General features: G+C 44.1%; 2 protein-coding genes across 8 annotated transcripts in view; both read left to right on the forward strand.

Annotated features, from left to right (window-relative positions):
* NCAPG2 (non-SMC condensin II complex subunit G2) overlaps positions 1–4,698 on the forward strand; it is a 51,206-nt gene extending 46,508 nt beyond the window's left edge. For 6 of the 7 annotated variants that reach the window (XM_081163505.1, XM_081163511.1, XM_081163507.1 and 3 more), the window contains exon 29: positions 799–4,698. The gene's annotated coding sequence lies outside the window, so the exon portion shown is untranslated. The remainder of the gene's footprint in view (positions 1–798) is intronic. The other variant, XM_081163506.1, reaches the window with a different exon arrangement.
* A 3,532-nt stretch (positions 4,699–8,230) lies between these two features.
* PTPRN2 (protein tyrosine phosphatase receptor type N2) overlaps positions 8,231–23,423 on the forward strand; it is a 630,954-nt gene continuing 615,761 nt past the window's right edge. Inside the window, exon 1 of the mRNA XM_081163514.1 lies at positions 8,231–8,688. Coding sequence (XP_081019640.1) covers positions 8,553–8,688 — 136 coding nt within the window. The 5' untranslated portion in view covers positions 8,231–8,552. The remainder of the gene's footprint in view (positions 8,689–23,423) is intronic.

A 23,423-nucleotide genomic window follows, 5' to 3' on the forward strand; every position in this document is an offset into this window, starting at 1 on the left:
GACTACAGCTCTTATCATCCCTGTCCCTTGACCATGCTGGCTGGGGCTGATGGGAGTACTAAGCCAACAAGTATCTAGAGGGCCACAGGTTCTCCACCCATACTCTAAACTTTCTAGATCATAAAGGCAAGTCATGCTAAAACTGATCTCCATGCTTCTGAAGTCTGATTTCTCTAGAGAGGAGGCCATCTAACAAAAGAAATTTCCGTGCATGTTAATTCCTGAAGGCTTTTTGTTAATATTGGCTCATCTCAAAATGTGCTGATGTAGACACTAAACAGATGCTTAGGTCTTCAGTTAACTCTCACTAAGCATTAGCATTTTCACTTAACCACACGCCTTATTTCCAGCTATTCTCCCAGGTAATCGCTAACTGCAGTTCAGTCTGAGACTTAAAATGCAACTCCCTTTCAAAGCTCCTTTCCAACTGCTCTTCTTTGGCAACATGTAAAAGCCATTATCATTTAGCTATGGCCTAGGGGATAAAATAGCACCTCACAAGCTACTCGTCATCACTAAAAATCAATATTGTTTATATCTCACTGAGGCTCAATCTAGAAGAATCTCAATCTCCCATTTTCTCCCCCTTGGTAAACTGCAACTATTTGGCAAAATTATACAGGAATATGCTTGAATGCTTAAGGTGGGGGCGGGTGAGTGGGGGGAATAATAAATTTACCTCTGCTGTGAGTTGAGCAGGATATTAACATCTGCTGGCTTCCTCTCCGAGTATTGTAGAAAATCTTCTGAACCCACTGCTGGTGTTATGAAAACATTTCTGCAATCTTTTCCTTTCAGGAAGATGAATGCATTCATCTTAATCTGTGGCACCACTCCTAGAGTTAGAGTTAAAATGTATTTTATATTCCTCTGTGTTTCATTATGGCGATAAGTCCCAAGAAGCCCATCCACACTTTGAACTACTGGGCAAGATGCAGAATTTCTAGATAGAGGCCATGGACTGTGTTGGAACAGCAACACAGGTGAGGTGCCTCTACAGAGGAGGAAGATCACCCATTGCAGGAGAGGAACCCTTGGAAGAACATGATGCACAGAAGCAAGGCTATCGGGAGCCTTGCTGTGTCACTGGAGCTGCAAAATGGATCCCAGGCCCTCATCTTGGACACTATTTCTGGGCTAAAGGAGCTAGGACAGCAGTTGTCAACCTCAAGACACACCGAGGTGGCTGTGGAGTGCGCAGAATGATTCCTGCCACCCCCCACAGGAGGAAGAGATGGGAGGAGATGGACGAATAGTTTTCCATTCTTGACCTAAGCCCTTCAGATCCAAGGCTACTGGCAGTGGATGAGTATTCTGATAACCTGCTTGCTACCTACCAAGGAAAGGATCTCAGAAAAAGGAGAATTGCAGTTTGAAAAAAAAGCAATTTGAGATGAAGGAGTAGGAAGTTCTGAAGCCATAAGACTCCTGCTTTTGTAACCTATCTTAATAATATCTTGATAAGTTCATTATGTTGGCCTGAATGCAGGGATTGGAAGAAATATGTTAAGGTTAGAGGTCCCAAACTCCTACCCTGCCAGTGATCTAGTTTCTGATTCTGGACCAGAGGAGCAAGAACTGCAGTTGGAGACCTCAGAACACACGGAGGTGGTTTGTAAGGTATTGTGTACAAAACAATTACTGCCAGAAGGAAGAGACGTCTGGTGGTGTTAGGTGACTCCCTACTGAGGGGGACAGAAGCAGCAGTGGGCAGGGGTAACGGGGTCCCAGGAGGTGTGCTGTCTTCCAGGTGCAAAGATTCATGATGTGACAGAGAAGTTGCCGTGTCTTATAAAGCCCACTGACCACAAACCCTTCCTTTTGATTCGTGTGGGTATAAACGATACTGCCAGACACAATCTTTAACATATAGCAAGTGACTGGGCAGGATGCTGAAGGGCCTTGGGACATCATTCCTTCCTGTTGAAGGTTGTGGCCCAGGAAGAGAGAGAACTACTGAAAGTAAACCACTGGGTGTCATCAGGAAGTTTTTGGCTTTGAACATGAACTCTGCTTGCTTCAGGAAGGTCTTCTGGCAAGAGATGGGGTCCCTTCCAACTACAATTCTATTATTCTATTCTAAGATTAGGTAAAGGGTAAAGGGACCCCTGACCATTAGGTCCAGTCGCGGACGACTCTGGGGTTGCGGCGCTCATCTCGCTTTAATGGCCGGGGGAGCTGGCATACAGCTTCCAGGTCATGTGGTCAGAATGACTAAGCCGCTTCTAGCGAACCAGAGCAGCGCACGGAAACACCATTTACCTTCCCGTTGAGCAGTACCAATTTATCAACTTGCACTTTGACGTGCTTTCGAACTTCTAGGTTGGCAGGAGCTGGGACCGAGCAACGGTTTAACCCACAGCGCCACCCGTGTCCCTAACATATTAGTGCATATCTGTGACTTAGTCAATATTCTTTTCTCTTTTTTTGAGTGGTAGCAATATACCACATTATTATATTATATTATATTATATTATATTATATTATATTATATTACTAATTATGCAAATAAATTTGTAATATACAGTTATTGACTCACACTTGCATGCATGAAAGGGTTAACAAGCTCAGGTTGCCAGTGGGGGTGGAGCTTAGCAGGCTCCCTGTAGCATTTTGTTTCCTTCCTCCCAGTGTCTTCCTCTTCATGCTTCCTGGAAGAAGGATCCACGCAGAACTACCGTAATTCTACTTTTGTCTCCATCCTCCTCACTGATGTTCTACAAAGGCTGCTGACAGGTGGCCACCACTCCTTGAACTGGTTGTAAATAAGAAGGCAAGCTGATGGGGACAGACTGAGATTTGTGGGGCCGTCCCCCATTTTCCCTAACAGCAGCCTCCACTGCCTAAAGGTGACTGAAAGCATGTCCCATATAGACCTGCCAACCAAAGAACACAGTGGTCTTGCCAGGTGAAGTTGGTGCAAAGTGTTCCTGAGGTCACATGTGTAGGATCATCCTGAGGCCATTAGCCTGAATTATGAGGGAAGACTAAATCAGCAAAGGTGGATATGAATTCCACTCACAATAGTTATCTTCATGCTGGCAAGCACATCTGCATTAGCAAGCAAGACGGATGGAAAACAATCGCAAATAAGAGTTCAGTCAGCCCCGTACACTTTGACTCCATTCTTAAAGATGGTTATCATCAGTGCTGTTCCAAAATCTGTCATCCAGTTTGTCCTATGAAAGAGGCTTTCAATTTTCTGTCTTTCTTAGGGCACTTGGGGATTATTATTGTTGCTGTTGTCAATATGGGGTTTTGATCTTACCATTGTGAGGAGGCCAAGGGCGGTCTGTGTGTGGCCCCCAGTAGATATTTCTCCAGCACCCTGCAGCCTCCCTGGGTGCCTGCACTTCCTAAAACACCTAATGGGAGAAGTGACCCCATGATATCTTCCCCAAGGCTTCAATTGATATTTTGGCACTCGGGAAGTTCCAAAGCCTAATTAGAGGGCAATGTCATGTTAAACATAACTGCAACTGCAAGATGAGAAGTAATGAAAAAATATACAAACGAAAAAAATCAGCTCTGGTGTTCAGGTCCTGCTTGCAGTTGGCCACTGTGGGAACAGAACACTGGATTATGTTCAGATCATAACAAGAAGCTGACCAGATAAAAGTATTGCAAAATAAAGGGATGTATATTGCTCATCTTCCCCCATCCCACAAATTAGCCAAAGTTAGCACATGAGCATAGTTGGTGGGTGAAACAAGTACTGTTGCTTTCTGCAAGAGATCAGCTGGGTTTACTTTGCCAACAAGTATACTGTGAAATCTGCAGTCAAATAGCCCCACCCAGGTTCTATATAGACATTCTAATATCTTTGTATACATACCCTGTGAACCCTGGATCTTCTCTACACCCTGTAAACATACAAGTGCAAATTAAGGAGTGGTGCTTGCTTCCTTTTAGAAGGAAGGAAATTGAAGCAGAACATAAGTGTACCAATGTGATCTGACTAGGAGTTTCTACTAGAAAACAGACACCTGCTCCATCTATTGTTATATTAATAAATTTGTACACTACCCTTCATCTGTAGACTTCAGGGCGGTTCACAATCTAAAAATACAAGACGAAGAAACATAGTAAAAGCAAGAACAAAAACCAATACCGCCTCCAGCCCCTCCCCCAACACATTTAAAAGGGCATTGGATGTCAAGCAGCCAAAGGCCTGATTAAAAAGGAACACTTTCACACGGCGCCTTAAAGGTGTATAATGAAGGTGGCATCTGAACCTCCCTGGGGAAGGCATTCCACAAATGGGGAGCTATTGCAGAAAGGGCTCATTCTTGTGTTGCCGTCCTCTGGACCTCTTGAAGAGGTACACAGAGAAGGGCCTCAGATGATGATCTTGGGGTCCCCGTAGGTTCATATGAAGAGAGGAAGTTCTTGAGGTATTGCGATCTTGAGCCATTTAAGGCTTTGTAGGTCAAAACCAGCACTTTGAATTGGGCCTGGAAATGAATTGGCAGCCAGTGCAAGCAATGCATACGTGAACATAATAAAGGTATCTATTTTAAGGTTTCTGTAGCTGTTGTTTTTGCCATAGTTCTGTTACAATCACTTGCTATTCAATAACACTTTGATTTACTGCTATGATTCCCTCCCACCACCACCTTTGAATGAACTATATATCTGTGTGGTTTCTTTTGTTTTGCATTGCCTCTCTTTAAATAAAAATCCTTCCACATTCTCTAATTGATTGTATTCAGCGCATAAGTGGTCCAAACCAATGCCAATATTGATTTTAGTCTCTTTTTTTGCTGTCAGTTGCAGAAAAAACAACAATGACTGCTCAGTGGTAAGCTTTGATATCAAAGTTTTGTTCATCTATTCTAGTAGTTCACACTCCATTAAAAAATACTTGTAAATCATAACTGACACATGTAAGCTTTAATTTTCTCCCCATGGTAGAAGCTTTTGAAGCAGATGCAGAAGATTTCCTGTTGTTCTAAATGTATTCCTTTACTAACCTCGTCTTTAAATAGCTTGCATAAACCAAGGCTGCCATCAGGCAGTAGAAAACCCTATGCTACATGTGTGTTGACTCATTTGCATTCCTGGTACAGGCATGGAGACAGTGCACATGACCGAACTGATGTATATGCTAACACGTAAACACAAAAAGAGCCCTGCTACTAGGTAAGACCAAAGGCCTTTCTGGTCCAACATTCTGTTCCCACACTGGCCAACCAAATGCCTACGGAGAGCCCTGGTAGGATATGAGTGCAATAGCCACTTTCCTCTGTTGTTGCCCAGAAGTTGGTACTCAGAGCCATGCCATCTCTGATCCTGAAAGCAGAATGTAGCCATCATCACTAGTAGCCATTAATAGTCACTTCCCTCCACATCTTGTTGCGGCTGAAGTGGTACTTTTTTCTGTCTTGAATCCCCCACGCTTCAGCTTCATTTGAAACGGAGAAAAAAGCCTCTACCCACTTTCTCCTAAAGTAAACGGGTTCCATGGCACCTGTCACGTGGAGAACTCACTTGGATAGGCTTTATAAATACATGTTGCTCCCCTATGCTAGAGTTATTGAACTACTTTCAATACTGACTCTTCTGAATAGCAGCAGCTCTCGCTAAGGTATCAGATGATATTTTTCAGCTCTAGGGATTGTGCTAAGGTTCAAACCTGGAGCCTTCAGAATGGGCCCATCTGTAACACTATGATGGGTGCGTTGTTTTCAAAAACAAAAAAAGGTGAGTGGGTAGTTTGGGGATTGTGACACCTTCCTCTTGCTAAGTTTCCCATTGTTAGAGTGAAAATGGGAGTTTGGGGTACCAGCTGACTATATAAAAGATTCTCCATCTTTGAGGGGATAGGATAGAGGATTTAAAATTGTTCCTAATGTGTTTTGTATCATCAGAGTTGATAAAAATGTTGCATTTTTATTTACATTGCCTTAACAGTGTAGTTTGGAAACTTGCAAACAACAGAAACTACATTTAATTTCTAATATATTTTGATAAATGGTAACTAATGATAATGATGAATACCTTGTCGTGTCACTTTCTGCCATATGTTGTCTTAGTCAGAGTTATGTTTTTCATTCTATGTAAATTCAATACGGTCATTTTTCCAGGGTTTCTTTTTTAAAAAACTACATACTTTCTTTCCAGCCATATGGCTTGCACAGCCCATGAGAATTCAACAATTTAACTTTCAGCAGCTCCATTTTTCATCGTGTCCTTTCCGTATTGCCTATCTTTGCATTTTTGTTTGTTTCTACTTCAGTTTAGCCATCTGAAGTTACATATCTTGCAGTAGCGAACTTTCTTCAAACCATAATTCTTTTAAAGCAAATTCATAGCTTAGAATAAGTGCTTTACATAAACCTTACCATGTTTTGCAATAAAAATATTCAAAACTGGTGGTGTCCACTACAGGCTGCTTAAACAGTGAATGAACTTTTGTTTACTGATCGTCTGTGTTGTCCTGCTCCAACCAAGTTCTACTCAGAGTAGGGCCATCAAAACGAATGGACCTTAGTGACATCCAATTTCAATAGGTTTACTCTGAGTGTGACTAATGTTCACTACAATCTTACAGTCAGGCATTTTATGCATGGCTAAAACCAAAAAGTGGGGAGTAGCCTCACTCCTTGCTGGCCATGTACACAGTGTGCATGTGCAAGGAAGGAGTGTTCACACATACATCAGTATATGTGAAGGCTCCCTCCCTGCAGACATCCATACTATATACATGGGATGCTATGGGGCAGGACTAGTCGACATATGAGTGCACTCCACCCCTGCCCTAATCTTACCCCTGCAACTAATGCTGGACTAGGACTTTGTGTTAAAGAATTAAAGAACAAGTACTCTAAACCAGAAAGGGATGAGCCAATATTGAATACTGGGGAGAATGGACCCCCCAACAACAAGACACTACCACAAATTCAGAAGTGCATAATAATTTGTCCAAAGATAAGGATTGATCCTGGGAATGCAGGTTGGCCATAAATGGACTGGTTAGGTCAAAATCAACAATGTGTGGTTTTCACTGCAATAATGTGGAGTTAGCATAGGCAATCCAGAGGGCAAAGTGCAAATATTTTCCTTTAATAAGTCCAGGCAAAATGATAACTATAGATGAATAACCACCCAGTGCTTAATCAGAGGGAACAGTCACACTTTAATATTTTGATGTTATCAACAGGAGCGACATTACCTGTGGCTCTCCAGTTTTTCAGACAGGGTAATTAACTCAAGATGCTAATTGGAGACTGAGCCTAAGATCTATGGCATGCAACCTCTGCATGCACTGCAGATGTTCTATCACTAAGTTACGGCCATCAAACGCATTTCACTGTGTTACATAATAAGTAACCACAACAGATCCTCCCTCTACCTTAGCTGCAGGAGAAGGTCTTCCAAGTCAGCAGAGCTGACCCTACTCAACAGAGCAGCCGGAGGCAGCAAATGCTGTGTGTGCAATGCACTCTATCCCTGTCCCCTATACCCTCAGGTGCTGTTGGTGAAGTTGCATTCAGTTCTGCGCATGGAAGCCGTGCGTGCCTGTGGAGGTGCCATCTGACCCTTTGCCTCGGGCACCAAAATGCCTTGGGCCAGCCCTGCAAGCCAAAAAGGTGTGCGGGTTTCAAGAGCAGAAGAAACGCCTTTCTGCAAGAGAGCACAGCTTCATGAGGGATGCCCAGCTGCACAGGCAGGCAGCCCTCCTCAGAGATGCATTTGGGCAGGTGCAACTTGTCATGCTCCACTTCCTGCTTGCATCCTCCTCTCCCACACAAAGCTATTATTAAAGGCACACGAGCCCTCTCCTCCTTGGCAGCGAGGCCGACCCCCGTCCAGTGAGCCAGCCTGCCCCTGAGAAAACGCCCCCAGGCGAACTACTACTAGCCTCCTGGGCCCTGCCTGCCAATCTCACCCCAAGCATTTTAAAAAGGAGGAGAGCTCCCCTTTGCAAGCACCCACACCCACCCCAACACCTGGTGTCCAGAGAGCACCTTTGGAGCAGGAAACAGCTGGGCTTCCATTTTGGACCCTGCCCTCTCCTCCTTAGCCGGATTTGGTCGGCCAGTCCCTCTACCTGTAGGGAAGTTAAGCCTTGGAGAGTGGGAGGGAGGAAAGAGATGGAAGGGGTGTTGAGGAGGAAGAGGAAGAAGAAGGGCCAGCGGGCGCGCTTGGCCCGCCTCAGCTGAGGGAAGGCTGTGGAGCTTACAGCGCGAGCCAGTCCTGCGCGAGCAGCAGCAGCAGCAGCAGCAGCGCGTCGAAAGAGCTACGCGAAGAGAGCAGCAGCAGCAGCGGCGGCGGCAGGCAGGCAGTTCATTGCGAGGAGGAGGAGGAGGCGCCTGGCGCTGCCGGGCGAGGAGGAAGCGAGGCAGGGAGGGGCCGCCTGGCTGGCTGAGGCTGGCGAGTCGAGGGGACGGCGCTGGTCGCTGTCCTGGGTGTTGAAGGGAGCCCGCCGGGGAGCGCCTGCAGCCTGGCCCCGGAGCCGAGGTGGCATGGACTGAGCCGCTGCGAGGGGACAGGAGGACGAGGCGGGCCGGGCAAGCAGGCAGCAGGCAGGCGCTTGCCATGGGCCACGCATGATGGGGTCGCCCGGCACCTCCAGCCTCGCGTTCCGCCTGCTGCAGCAGCTACTCCTGGTCCTCGTCGTCGCCCGGCACCGAGGCGGAGCCGCCGCCGCCGCCGCCAGCGCCGCTGGAGCAGAGGCCAAATTCGGTGAGTGGAGAGCTCGGCTGCAAGGGAAGGAGAGGCGCGCGGCGGAGGACGCGCAGGGCAAGAGGCGCCACCGCCGCAGGAGGGAGGAGAGGGCGGGGAAGGGGAGAGGCTGCCCGCCGGGCCAGGGCAGGTGAGCCAGGGCCGCCCGCGGGCGGGAAAAGTGGCGACGCCGACGCCACCCCTCGAGCCTCTGAGGCGCAACTTGTGAGGAGGGCGAAAGGGCGCGGGGATCCTTCCCTGGCTAGCGCAGGAAACCCTGCCCCCCAGGGGCCTGCCTCTGTCCCCGCGGCCGAAATCCTTCTCCTGAGGAGACCTTCTGTTTCCCTCCACACACCCCTCAGTCGACACGTATTAATTCCTCCCCTCACATATTCTTACTGAGGTGCGCAACACCTGCTATCCGCGCGTGCGTGTGTATCCAATTAATTTAATTTCACAGCTTTTGTATACCGCTTGGTCAGTGACAGAAACCCTCAAAAGCGGTTTCTACGCGTGTGTGTAGATACACCCACACTTACATGCGTGTATTTCCAGTCCCCTGTTAGCAGAGGTTTGGGTCAGCCCTTGCGCACCTGTGTGTTTTTACCTGCCCCCCTCCTCCCTCAGGTGTTCCCATTGCCACCCAGTTGAGCCTCACTGACTCACCCCTTGCAGGGCTTGAGGAGAAGCCGCTAATACTTTGCAGACCCCCCATTCCTCCATGTTACCCCACCCCCAATATACTGTCCCCATGGACAGCTGCTGCTCTGCTCAGAACCAAGAGATCTCTTTCACAAATCATCCTCTTACAAGTTATACTTTTACAGATAGGTAGCCGTGTTGGTCTGCCATAGTCAAAATAAAAAAATTCCTTCCAGTAGCACCTTAAAGACCAACTAAGTTAGTTCTTGGTATGAGCTTGGTATATCTGAAGAAGTGTGCATGCGCACGAAAGCTCATACCAAGAACTAACTTAGTTGGTCTTTAAGGTGCTACTGGAAGTTATACTTTGTGAAGTCTATGGCACTAGCAAAGCAACTGCATTTCCACTTGTGGCCTCCACACGCTCCATATGCACCTTATGACAGGGCCATCTCCAAGGGCTGCCCCAGTTACTTCAAGAATGTTCATTTCTTCATACCCACAGGCTGCTGCGAACATCCCACAACCCACCCTGCTCTCTTAATGTTCCTTGCTAGGCCCATCCAAAGTTAGATAACCAACTCATTGGCCTCCTCAGTGCACACCACTGATATTTCCCCCATTTGAAACATCTCACCTACTTCCCAGTGAAGCCTGGTGGTGGTGTTTTTCCAAAATTCTACATTGTTGTGAAGTGCCCTGGGATCTCTGGGTGAAAGGCAGTATGCAAATTTAAGAAACAGCAGCAGCAATAATAATAATGCTAAATTCAACTCACTGAATCAAGAAGTTCCATTAGTCACATGTACTAGAGTTGATCACCCAACTGTTGTTGATCATTTCATAAACCTTCATAGACAATTTCTTACTGGAGAGTCACGCATTCCCTTGGCCTTCAACTTTTGCTCTTGCCCTTCAACTTTTTTACCCACCTAGCTTATTTCTCTTCTTCAATTCCACCCGCCCCCCAACAATATTCAGTTGGACCATTTCCGTTTCTCACCTAATTAATTCAGGTAAAGTCGTTTATAGGTCAGACTCCCTAGGCAAATTGATCCTCACTATATACCTATCAAACTATCATCTCATTGAACATGCTGGCCAAAGATGGAGTTCTTTTTATTGATATTACCTTTTTGTAGTTGTAAGCAATCCTTCTATATCGGATACACTGAATATATATTCCTTACCAATAAACACTCCAAATGAAGGAAATTTTCAATATAATTTTGTAGTCATTCTTCAAAACCTTTCCCCCCTTTTAAGAGATATCCTCCCAACTTAACTAATGTTACTGTTAATCCTCTAAAACTTGCACCATATCACTCTTTACCTGTTTAATGCTTCCTGATATCTGAGCTCCACATATTAAAAGTATTCCCGTTATAATTGTAGTATACAGTGGTATTCTGAAACTAAAGTGAATTCTAACTCTATAAGCCCATTTATTTTGCCAATAACAATATAGTGCAGATTTCAGTTGCAAACTCTCCCAAACAATGACATGCTGACAGGATTATTGTTACAAACTTCCTGTGATGAAAACAAAAACTTGTCTTTTGGCACCTTAAAGTCCTACAGATTTATAAGCTTTCAATCTTCATCACAATCCGTCTTGTAGCCTTTAAGGTACCATAATAATAGCTTTTGCCATAAAAGCTAGCTTTTCTATCCCTCTAGAATTTGTTCCCTTATTAGCTGATTCCCTATGAACACATTTTATCATTGAAATTCCATATTCTCACTGGAGTCACACAGATACCTAGAGATACATTAAAGAAAGCTAGACTTTGAAAATGACATATTAAGTCACATACTGAGAATCTGACTCAGTGCCATTAATCTGTTCACCCCAAGCTTACTTTATATCGGGGGGGGGGATCATTTTTACTGAGAAGCCACCTGAGACCCTGCAGTGTTACAATGACCTATATAGGCCATTCCAGCCTCATCTTTGCTATTATTTTTGTGAGAGAACAGGTTGCCTCAGCTTGTGTCCTTGTAGAGCTTGGCACTTACTGACTGACTAGAGCAGGTAAAAGAAGAATCAGCCTTACATTAGTCTCTGTTAGAAGCTCTCTGTTAGTAAGAGCAAATTAATAGAACCTATGTTTCCATGCTTGCTTCCCAGCTGAAAGGGTCATGGGATTAAGTTGATAATATTTGCAGGAGTCTGCACACTGAGATTAAAATAATAATGTGTTCCATATGTTAAAAGATGTGGACAGGTGTTTAAAGGAAACTGGATTGGAGGTAGCAGTACTAACAATTATAAATGGGACAGAAAAACCATTCCCATATCTTGTTAAGGGATGCACTTGTCCAGAGTCAATGCTACCTGTTATTTATAAACCGAAATCCACCCTTTCACTGCTCCTTAACACATTTATGCATTTGCCTCATAATGGTGCTAAGCATGCATTGCAAATAATTTGGGAAGCACAGGAAGGATAACACAAAATCAGTACGTGATTTCCCCCAGATGGTTTTCGAAAGGTCAGCCTGCGCACTCTAGATTGATTTGTGCAAGCACTAAAGTCAATTTAAAGAACAAACCTGCCCTTGAATTAAAAAGCAAACTCAGAACTAGTTAGGCAACCTTGGGGGCAATCATAAATGGAGCCCACTCCTTTTTAAAACAGGGAAGTAATTTGAAATCCCAGCAGTGTGTTTGAAAAGGAGAAAGAACCAGGAAAACAAGCACTTTGCTGTGATTTAAAAGTATTTCACTATTTTAAAAAGGAGTGGGCTCCATTTATGACTGTGCCTAAGCTTGCTTAACTAATTCTGAGTTTGTCATGCTGTGGTGGAAATAGTTTTAAAATATTATTTTAAGAGATTATAGAACATTATCACTAGGACATGGACAAAATCGGCACCAGGGTCTTTTTCTCTGTTAATAAAGTGTTGAAAATGAGAGAAATGTAGTGGTGCCAAGAAGTGCTTCTACCTTGAACATAAATATCTTTCTGAAACATCTGACTGAATATAACCAAAGTAAATGCCACCACATTTGAAGAGCAGAAAACAGATGCAAGGCACTGATGCCTCGCCTTCAAACTATCAAGTTTATGTTGTTGTTTTTCCATTTTCTTGTTTCAAAATATCTCTTGGAACTGAATGTTGAATTTTTAATGCATTCAGACATGCATAAGTAACTACTTATTATACCAGCAAACATATTATTTGTTTTTATAGTGCCGTTGGTTCATACAATTCTTTATACAGCAACATTTTATTCATTTGGAATATTTAGGACCTGCGTTTTCAATCTGAAAAATATTCCCAGAGTGACTAAGAATTATTATTTTTTAAAAAAGCAACATCAAACAGATTTAAACAGCAAAATAAATCCTTAAAGCTAAAAGCTGGAATAAATCCACAATGGAATAAAAATAACAAGACTACATAAAAGGCCTGGGTAAGTAAAATCCTTACTTCAGGTTGATGGCAGGCAAGGTTTTCCTAGGGAGAGTATTCAAAAGATGGGGTGCCACAACTGAAAAGACCCTAAATGTGGGTTACTATCTTAATATTTGGGTATGCTTTATCTTAAGTATAAAAAAGTGTCATTGGCTCAATGAACATGCAATCTACAATTTAATATTGGAAGAAGAAAGCAACAGAGAAAAGTATGGAGGATAGGGGGAGTCAGGTGGGATGAACAGGTACTAATGTAGTGACATTTGTCTTCAGTTGGGGGTGATGACTAAAGGATAACGATGAGAGGAGGACTTAAGGGAGAAAGAGAGAAAAATGATGCTATCAAGAAGTTCTGGGAGACAGTTCTCTAGGTATGAGGAAAGAAAGCGAGAAAGGGTGGAACTTCCAGGAACCAAAAGTATTTGGTACCGCTGAAGATGGTAGAAGCGAGGACCACCGTAATGGATTTTGCTGTCCACTTAGATGGCTTTAAAATAGGATGATACAAATTCATGGAGGATTGGACTATCAGTGGTTGATGGTTATCATGGTAATACCATTTCCACTGCCACAGGTGATATGCCTCTGAACCACCAGTAACAGGGGGAACACAAATGAGAGAAGGCTATTGTGCTCATTTCCTGTTTGAGGCATTTCCGTAGGTATCTGTGAGAGCAAAATGCTGGTTCTACATGGTGCCCTCTTCAGAGGCTGGGAAGGTTCTCTGAAGGTACGCCTCTAGGGAGCTTCCCTGAGCACAGCCTTCTCCATAGGAATGATATCTTTCACCAAAGATTGAAGAGCTGCCCTGGACAGGAGTGCCAACTTGGCTCCGCAACCGTGGGTGCCTGGGGACATGGGTGCCATGCAGTGTGCATGGCCCTGGCACTGAAATTTGTGGGTGCCTGGCCCCTTCATGGGAAATTTTGTGGGTGCCCAGGCACCCAGGGAGTTGGGACCTATGGCCCTGGACATGTCTCATTTAAACCTCATTCCCCATTATATAATCAATTCGCAGTTCTATCACATTGAAAGGATAGGGAATAAGGATTCAGCCTGTGCTGGAGGGCGTGTATGTGTTACACTCCCCCTGAAAACTTAGGTTCGCTCCTTGGGTGTACTCCTGGATTAAACCCTGAGTCTAGATGCTTAGGTTTTGGCCAGGAATGTGTTTGCACATTGAAAACTAGTGTGCCAGCCACACCTGTTCCTGGAGTTGTCTAATCTGGCCACAGCGATACATGGCAAGAGGAAATAGAAGTTGTAGCTTGCATGAACTGATCTATCCTAATCATGTCATGGCCCAATGCCAAATCCTACAGACAAGGAGGCAAGATAGCTTCAAGTAAGCAACTTGTTCCAACAGAGTATGGCAGCAAACAGAACTTCCTGAAGCTCCTGCTCTCAGACTCTCTCAGCCTGTGCCCCCCTTATGACTAACTACAGAGTCTTAACGGGCCAACTCTCTGGCCTAAGATGGCCACCCCTCCTCAATTCCCTACTGTACTGGTGAGGTCCTAAGGAAAGGTTTTGGCTCCTGAGAGGGAGGTTTGCCTGTGAGGATACAGGTTCTGGTGAGCTTCTTCTGGAGACTATGTTCCTCAGCCTCGGTTGTTTCCTGATCTTCAGCAGCAGGCTTGGGCCCTGTGTTGCCTAAACTGCAAAATCTACTGCTTCTGACTCTGGCTGCAGCTGGACTCTTGAGTCATGACACCTTGACTGTACCAGCTTGGAGCAACAAAAAAAGCAGGAAATCTGCCCCTCCCTGCCCCAGTTCCATCCTGGCCAGTATAAGGTGGCAAGGATTTGGATGCAAGTGTCATTCTGTGGCTCCCAGTTGGGTTTTAGGATTGCTTGGCCTGACTACAATCCTATCTCCCCTTAGGTAGCAGCTATGTCCCATTGATCTCAGTGGGACGTGCTTTTGAGTAAACATGTGTAGCTGTGTTATGCAAGTCCATAGTTCCACAATGGCTTGTTAAAGAACACAGTCTCTTCATTCCGCTACTGAACAAATTAGCATTGGCGGTATGTATTAGCTACTAGTTGGCATGACTGAATTGAGCAGAGCCAAGTTACAGTGATCTGGTTCATGTGTTGTCATGGTAAGCCATGCAGGAGTGCGTGAAAGTTTGCAGCCCCTTTGCTGCTCCATAGCCCTTTTACTCCTGTGCGCGCTGAGCTAAGCCAAGGTTTGGCTTGGTGTGGCATCCAAACCTAGGCTCATGGTTACGCTCTCTCTTCACTAACCACAAGCTATAGCAAAGCTTTGTTCTTACACCTAAATTTACCCTCATAGAACATCGTATCACGTTGAAGAAGTAGAACACCATAATATATTTTTTTAAATTTTTTATTAATTTTCCAATATAGTTGTACATTTTTATCCAAATTTTAACAAATTATCTCTTTTTGGACTTCCTTCAGCTTCTCTGACAATCATCCGTATTTATCTCTTCCGTACGCATTCCCTTCATTTGTATTGCCATTTGTCTTCCCTCCCCCTTCTATTTCTTTTTAACAATACATCTCAACTTTTACAGTGCCTCTTGAAACCCCACTAGCGTTGTTTGTACATCACATACATTTTTCAGATATTCTACAAACGTTCCCCAGAACACCATAATATCATGTTGAAATTGTATACTGGGGTGCTACAGAAATTAAAGAGAGAGGATCATACAAGGATAGGCATTAATGTTAGAATATGGACATTCTTAATAAATGGTCACATCCAATTTAATCTTCATGTGGGCCTCCTTTCCCTGACATATCAGAGATCATTGCTAGCTCAACTTGTTGCATGGAAAATTTGCACTCGCTCGCTCAGAAAACCAGCTACAAAAAACAGGGCCGCGTTATGGACAGCGGCAGGAAAGGAAGAAAAAATTCCAGGTGCTAGACACACTATTTATTCCAGCCTGGTGTTTTTTGGAGGGAAATCCTTGCTCAGGGGCACATTTCTAGCAGCAATTTTTGAATGTAAAGGAGATTATATCACCCGTATTTCTAGCTTGCTTGTTACATTTTGATGTGATATTCTGGTAGCCCCATTAGTGATATGGCTCGATAGCTTGAGTTACCTGAAAATTCATTTATTTTTAATCAAAACATTATCTTTGGCACTTTTTTTTTGCTATTGCCATCTGCATAAAGTTGCATATATATTATTATATGGTGTGTCCAGCCAGTGGTGGTATGGTAACATCTTTATTCATGGCAGCAATCAAGTAGAAAGACACACAAAACCCCCAGCCCTGCTGCTATACATAGGCACCTGGGCTAGGACTACCCAACCCAGGTGAAGCTAATTAAAAGCAATCACTACCTCCCTTAACTAGTGCCTGGCTGCTCTGCTACTATGCTGAGCCTGCAATTCAATACACAACATATATGGTAATTTTTCAGAGTCTTGAAGATGGCATTGCAGAGTTGACATCTGCTTTCGTCTCTGGACAAATTGGTTTGGCAAGTTGTGTTTTTTTAAAAAATATCACCAAGCTTTTATACTGGCAAAGCTGAAACTAGCCTCCAAAAGTAAGATACGTTAATACGTTTCAGCTGACAGTTGTGATGGGAAGCCTTATGGTAACATATCCCTTCTCCAAATTCCTAGGAACATTTCTGATGTGGGCTCTTCAATGTATTTTTAGTACTTGAAAGGATGCTTATCTACAGAAGCACTCATGTAGCTCTTTAAAAAGAGGCTTTCCATTTATTCATTTATTCACAGCAATGCTCTGCTGTTGCAATAACATTTTTTTTTAACTCACTTCTCTAGCATAGAAGTAAACATCTGACTTTTTTTTTAAGGACCACGTAGCCTGACTTCCTCTATATCAATGTCACCTGCAAACTTGAAAGCCTCAGATAAAGGAAGGTCCATTGAGCTGCCTGAGCAGCAGGGGAATTATGGTCTCCTCCTCCTCTGTGTTCTGGAGGTGAATGTCACCCCCTGCATCCCCCTCAGTTCTTGGAAACCATATTTGCCCTCCCACCCTTCCTTCTGCAGATGGTGGTCAGTGCTCTCAGAGTTAACGCTGCTGCTCATTTGTCCAGCGTGGTCAAGCAGATTCTGCAGAAATAGCTATACAGTTGCACTTGTTTGCATTGGGACACGCAATAGTCACAATTCACTGCAATATCAATTAATGCAATGTTTCAAATATTTTGTGTATCATTGAAGTCTGGTGAACCATTGAAGCCTGGTGGTTGAATCTGACAAAGCATTACCCGTGGAAGTTTGTACCACAATAAATTTACGGGTCTTTAAACTGCCACAGGACAGAACTTCATAAGCCTTGCTACGAGTGTTTAACGTGGCTAAACCAAAAAAGTCTGGTTTGGATTTGAAATACGTTATTAAAATCATGTAAGTGATAATCTGCAATCAGCCCTGTTTAGGGAAGTTTTTAATGTCTGATGATTTATTGTATTTTTAATATTTTGTTGGAAGCTGCCTAGAGTGGCTGGGGAAACCCAGTCAGATGGGCAGGGAATAAATAAATAAACAAACAAACAAATAAATAAATAATTTATTGATAATGATAATGATAATAATAATGTTTTAGCATGTGCCTGTTGACATGAACCAAGCCTAAATTCATCTATTTTATAATAAAAGTTTAGATGCATTACATGGACATTCTAACTCATCAAGCAAACAACATTTGCAGGAATGAATCTGCAACAACGAAAAAGAAGACTCAAAAGCTCTGCCCAGGTCTCTGGCATTTGGCATAGGACAGGGGTCTGCAACCTTTAAGACAAAAAGAGCCACTTGGACCCGTTTCTGAGGGAAAAAATCTGGGAGCCGCAAAACCACTGCGACATTTAAAACAAATATATCTCCGGAGCCGCGATCTGACAGCGGGCGGGAAGGTGACGTTGGGACGGTGCGTGACTAACGCATGCACCGCTCCCATGCGACGTCACAGCCAGTACAGTGCCCACCACAGCACAATGCGCCTCCTCCCCTCGCTAGTATTTGCCCTGGAGCCGCGGCAAAGGTGTAAAAGAGCCACATGCGGCTCCGGAGCCGCGGGTTGCAGACCCCTGGCATAGGAGAAAGAGAATTTGTCACCAGGAGTTAAAGGAAATGGGTGGGCATCTGAGAATGGTTTTCTATGTAAGGTTTCAATTTTGGTGCAGCGAATTCATGAACGTAAAAGAGGAGGAAAATGAGCTAGTGTTTGGAATAAATACTCAGCAACATATGACACCATTTTTAAAATAGTGGTTTCCTGGGAAATCATTTGTTTTCTCATGCTTACATAGTGCTTACAGTGCAGAAGGTAACTGGAGGCGAATATTTATGAAAATCGTTTGTGCTTGAAGGGATGCATATATAACAAAAGAGGACTTTTCTTCCAATATTTTTAAGGTAAAGAAGGCAAACCTACCACTGCTGTGATTCTTTTGCCTTTGAATATTAGAAAATTAATTTGACATTAATATCCTGTTTTCAGTCATGCACACAAGTTGCAAGTGGTTAAGATGGAAATCCTATACAGTACACACTTATCTCAGAGTAAGTCTTATTGAGGTGACGTCTGAGTAAAAATGTACAGGTTTGCACTGTTAGTCTGATATAAATCAATGCAACTAGATCATAATTATGTGGTGGATTGAAGGGACTGTGGGGAGGGGGGAGGGCACAAACGATAACTTTTATTGAAAGGAAGACTGAAGTATTCTGGGTGGTCTTTTTGAAAACAGGATTGTAAGACTTGTGTATGTTTTTGCTACCAGAGAATTACAAATAGTAACTTCTTCCCCAATAAAGCCCGTAAGGTATACATGACTCAAAAGGTAAGTACAAGTCCTCAGAAACTTAAAAACAAAACAAAACACAGCTTAGCTTTCTATTATTATTAAATTTATTTATTTATTCAGAACAAAAACCTGTTTCTGTGGTCAGCAGGAAAAGTAAATTGCCAGAAGTGTTTAATCCTTTCATGAAAACTCAGAACCTGAGCTGCATGTAAATTAAGTCTGCTCATCCTCCCAACCATAATCTCTGAGCTGAAAATATCTCATTGTGAACACCAGCCTTCTGTTTGCCTAATTTTAAAAAAGTGTTTTTTTATTTTTAATAATTGCAAGTTGTTTTATGAACCCTAACTTTGAGAATGCATTTATGCATACTGACCCAATGAAGTTTTTGAACCGGGTTGGAGACAGGGTAACTACTGGATTATATATATATATATATATTTAAAGGGAGACAACTATTACTTGCTTCTTTGTCCCAGTAACCTTTGATGCAACCTGCACCACCTAACAGAACCTAATCCTAAAAGCAAAGCAAACCAAAGTATAGGAATCTGGTGGAACTGAGCAGTCTTAAATTAGCTGGCATAAGTTACCCCTGTTCCAAACTCTGTTTGCAAGAAGGGCTAAAGCTGCCTGAATAGGACTGAGTAAGGCAGAGACATAACAAAGCTTTAAAACAGAGTTTGACTTGCACCACTCTTTTGACCAGTGTAAGTTCTGCCAGGTTTCCAGTCATGCGACTGAACTGAAGCAGGTTTGGAATAGGAGTAAGCTTTCTTCCTTCACCATCCCACCTCTGCCATGTTCCTATTCATGCCTGTATAAGGGCGTCCATCTTCAGTTCTCTCACCTGAGCCCCAGTTTAGCCAGGTTCAGGAGCTTATGCTAGTATATTCCTGGCTGATCCAGGATAAGGGAGCTACACAAGCATTGCCCCTGCTCAGCCTATCGCTGGACGCCTGGATTCTTGGGACCCTCAGTGAGCTTGCCAGTGAGCTTGCCTCCAACAAATGCTGCTCCTAAACATGGACCCAAGCCGCCAATCCCAGACGCCTCACCAGATGCTGCCACTCCTTCCAGCAGCAACCCTGGGCAAGTAGACCTGGAGGCTCCCTGAGCAGAGCAAGGCCCGTTGAGGAAACAGAAGAAGAAAGATGTACATCTGGCACCCACCAGCTCCCTCAAGCTGCAGAACATGCCCATCTCCCTTCAGGGCGATGAGGCCTTCAAGCAGGACACAACCCCTTATGTATTCCAGCACCTCTAGACCTCCCCCAGAAAAAGACTGGCAAGCAAAACCTGGGAAGCTTGTTTATGATGGACAACCTGCTGCGGACCTCCCCTAGAGACTCTGAAGCCTGGAGCACAAACCTCAAATCTTTACTCTGCTCCTGGGTTTCCCTGGACAGCAGGATCAATTCCTTTCCCAGCCCAGATGCCTCCTTTCCTTGCCTTCCCCTTACAAGAGTTGTCAACTGGACCTGGTGGACCCACCCTGTGGTGGCCAGCCCTCCACAGTCTCCAGTCTCAGCCTTTCATGGTTATTTGTTCATGTCCTGGGACCGGCTGCCCACCCTGTGCAGCAGTGGCATGGTGCCCCCTCTGGTAGGCCCTTCCAGGGGCTGTTGACCTTCTCACCCCCAGTAGCACTGCCCTGTTGCTGGTGTTGCCCCCAGCTTACCCCTAGGCTGCCAACTGGAACCCAGTGGCAGCTCTCCACCCCACTACCCCTGTACCCCTCAACCTACTTGCACCCCTTCTTTTCTCCCTCTCCTTGCTGTGTCCTCCATCAGCCACCATCACTCCCACCCTTCTGAAGGGACAGGCTGCACCCACTGGAAGGGTCTGATCAGGTTCTTCTTTCTGTCCTTAATTTTCAACTATGGTGCTTAGAAAAGTTGGCATTTCATTCCGTATGTATGCCAAGCACTTTATATGAAAATGTGGGGTAAAAATATTTAAATAAAATAAATGAGAGGAGTGGCGAACACTTGGGGACACCCCCAAACTATAAATGTATGCTTTTAGCTGCTTCTATTTGATCAGTTGTTTTTGTCAATGGAGTTTTCTTGGCAGGGATACTGGAGTGGTTTGCCGGTTCCTCCTCCAGGTGGATCACGTTTAGTCAAAACTCTCCACTATGACCTGTCCGTCTTGGGTGGCCCTGCACGGCATAGCTCATAGCTTCTCTTATTCAGGCCCCTTCACCATCACAAGGCAGTGATCCATGAAGAAGTAGAAATGGAGGAGGAATTAAAGAACCTCTTAAGGAGGGTGAAAGAGGAGAGCGCAAAATATGGTCTGAAGCTCAACATCAAAAAAACGAAGATCATGGCCACTGGGCCCATCACCTCCTGGCAAATAGAAGGGGAAGAAATGGAGGCAGTGAGAGATTTTACTTTCTTGGGCTCCTTGATCACTGCAGATAGTGACAGCAGTCACAAAATTAAAAGACGCCTGCTTCTTGGAGAAAAGCAATGACAAACCTAGACAGCATCTTAAAAAGCAGAGACATCACCTTGCTGACAAAGGTCCGTATAGTTAAAGCTATGGTTTCCCCAGTAGTGATGTATGGAAGTGAGAGCTGGACTATAAAGAAGGCTGATTGCTGAAGAATTGGTGCTTTTGAATTATGGTGCTAGAGGAGACTCTTGAGAGTCCCATGGACTGCAAGGAGATCAAACCTATCCATTCTTAAGGAAATCAGCCCTGAGTGTTCACTGGAAGTCAGATCCTGAAGCTGAGGCTCCAATATTTTGGCCACCTCATGAGAAGAGAAGACTCCCTGGAGATGTTGGGAAAGATTGAGGGCACAAGGAGAAGGGGATGACAGAGGATGAGATGGTTGGACAGTGTTCTCGAAGCTACCAGCATGAGTTTGTCCAAACTGCGAGAGGCAGTGGAAGGCAGGAGTGCCTGGCATGCTCTGGTCCACGAGGTCACAAAGAGTTGGACATGACTAAACAACAACAATTTTATCTGTAAGCTGCCTTGAGTCTTGGTCTGGGAGAAAGGTGGGATATAAATATAATAATAATACTGACAATAATATTCCAAACTTGTTCATCCTGGTGGATTACGGGTTTGGATTGTACTGTAAGTCTTCAACTCCTTCCTGCATTGTGAGGGAATTTGGACAGTCATATCTTGGCTTAAGCCTTTCAGCCACGCAAGCATTCATTTCACTCTTCCCTTTACACCAGAGAGCAAACACATCAGGAATTCTTTTTATCAACTCTGATTTCTCATCCACAGCTTCAGAACTACGAAGCCAACTTCAAATGATAGATTATTACCCTGGTTTGTTCCAAAGCTCTTAACCATAGTTTCCATAGGTGTTCTATAAGCTGCTAGCCATAAAACCATGGTTGACAGCTTAGTTATCTTTGCTATGCTGATAATATTCCATTGATCAAATCCTGTTTCATGCATCCATCCTTTCTTTCTCACGTCCCTTTCCCCCTTGAATGCAAGGACTTCTGCAGCTTTTTGTCTCCTTCCACATATGTAAAGAACAATCTAAAGGAATATTCCTTCTCCCAAGGCCTCTGATATTTCTTATCTTCTCCTTTTCCTTCTGTGTCTCTTCTGCTTTTCTTAGTATCTTGCCCATCTTAAATTGTAAGCCTACGGGGGGTGGGTGTGCCTCTTAAAAATATAATTACTGCACAGCACTCACTGTTTGAGCTGCTTCACAATAACATAATATGATACGACAAGGTCCAGTCCTTTCAGTTAGATGTTGCTCATCTGGTGAAGCAGCAGCTTAAGAGGGTGACACAACATTGCTGATTGTGCTGTCGTTCCCTTAGGAAATTATGTTTTATTTTGATTACATACCTGGCCCTTGTGCCTTAGTTATGTTGCACAAAGGCCTTTTTGTAGTACAGTCAAGCAGCTTCCGTTTGACGGTAGATTGCTATTTCACATGACTTTCCTTAACATTACTGTGCAGGCCCAGCACTAGAAATTGCATCATTTGAGCCGGCCTGCAACTCTGCCACTGCTCCTCTTTCATCTCCCCAGTGCCACCACTCCCATTATTTTCCTTGCAGTGGCAGCACCACTTCCTCTTCCTCTCCTCTCCCTCTTCCTGTTCCCCCACGCTCACTAAATTAGCAATGGCAATAGCAGAGAGAGTGTCTTCTCTTCCACCTTCTCCTCCCTCCGTGCCTTGCCTCACTGAGGAGATCCTTCTTAGAACCAGGCATTCTGGGTGAGGTGCCTGTGCTGTCTGCCATTCAGGTCTGCCATGGTGGCTAGAGAGGCTTTTGAAACTTAGAATGATATTGGAGTAATTAAAAGCAGCAGGGTAGTTTTCCCCCCCAGCCAGAACTCAATAGAACTCTGGCAGCTCTGAGGTGGGCACCACTGGCATTCTAAGAGAACAAGGGAGGTGTTCACGGTGAGTTATGGCACCTTTTTTAAAAAGAAAAATAGCACCGAAAAGCAGTAATAATTTTGGGGTTTCCTGAATTGGTTCTTCTCCTTTGTAATACTGTAATACAGTGTTGTGAATGGCAGATGGATGCGGCTTTAAATCACTCATATATAGCTCATTTAGTGGTTAGTTTTAGTGTAATGACTTAGTATATTGCACAAGGCTCACTGTTTCATCCCAAATAGTATAATGTAGATCTCTTCCACAAGAGTAGAGGGCATAAATTACCCTTCTCGCTTTCCTTCAAATAATTGGGTACTGGAATGTTATCATATTGGTGGAATTTATTGGTGGGGTGCTGAATTTATGATTTTCCATGCTTTCCCTTTTTTTTGGGGGGGGGGAATCCACATTTTGAAAAGCATTGGCAGGATTTGAATAGCTTTCTTCCATAATTGCCTTTGTTTTGGTTGCATGGTAATTGTATTTTGTGTCTGTTCTTGGATAATTATGTAATTGTTCATAATCTCTGTAC

This window comes from Podarcis bocagei (genome assembly GCF_964188305.1).
Source record: "Podarcis bocagei genome assembly, chromosome: 12".
Taxonomy (NCBI): Eukaryota; Metazoa; Chordata; class Lepidosauria; order Squamata; family Lacertidae; genus Podarcis; species Podarcis bocagei.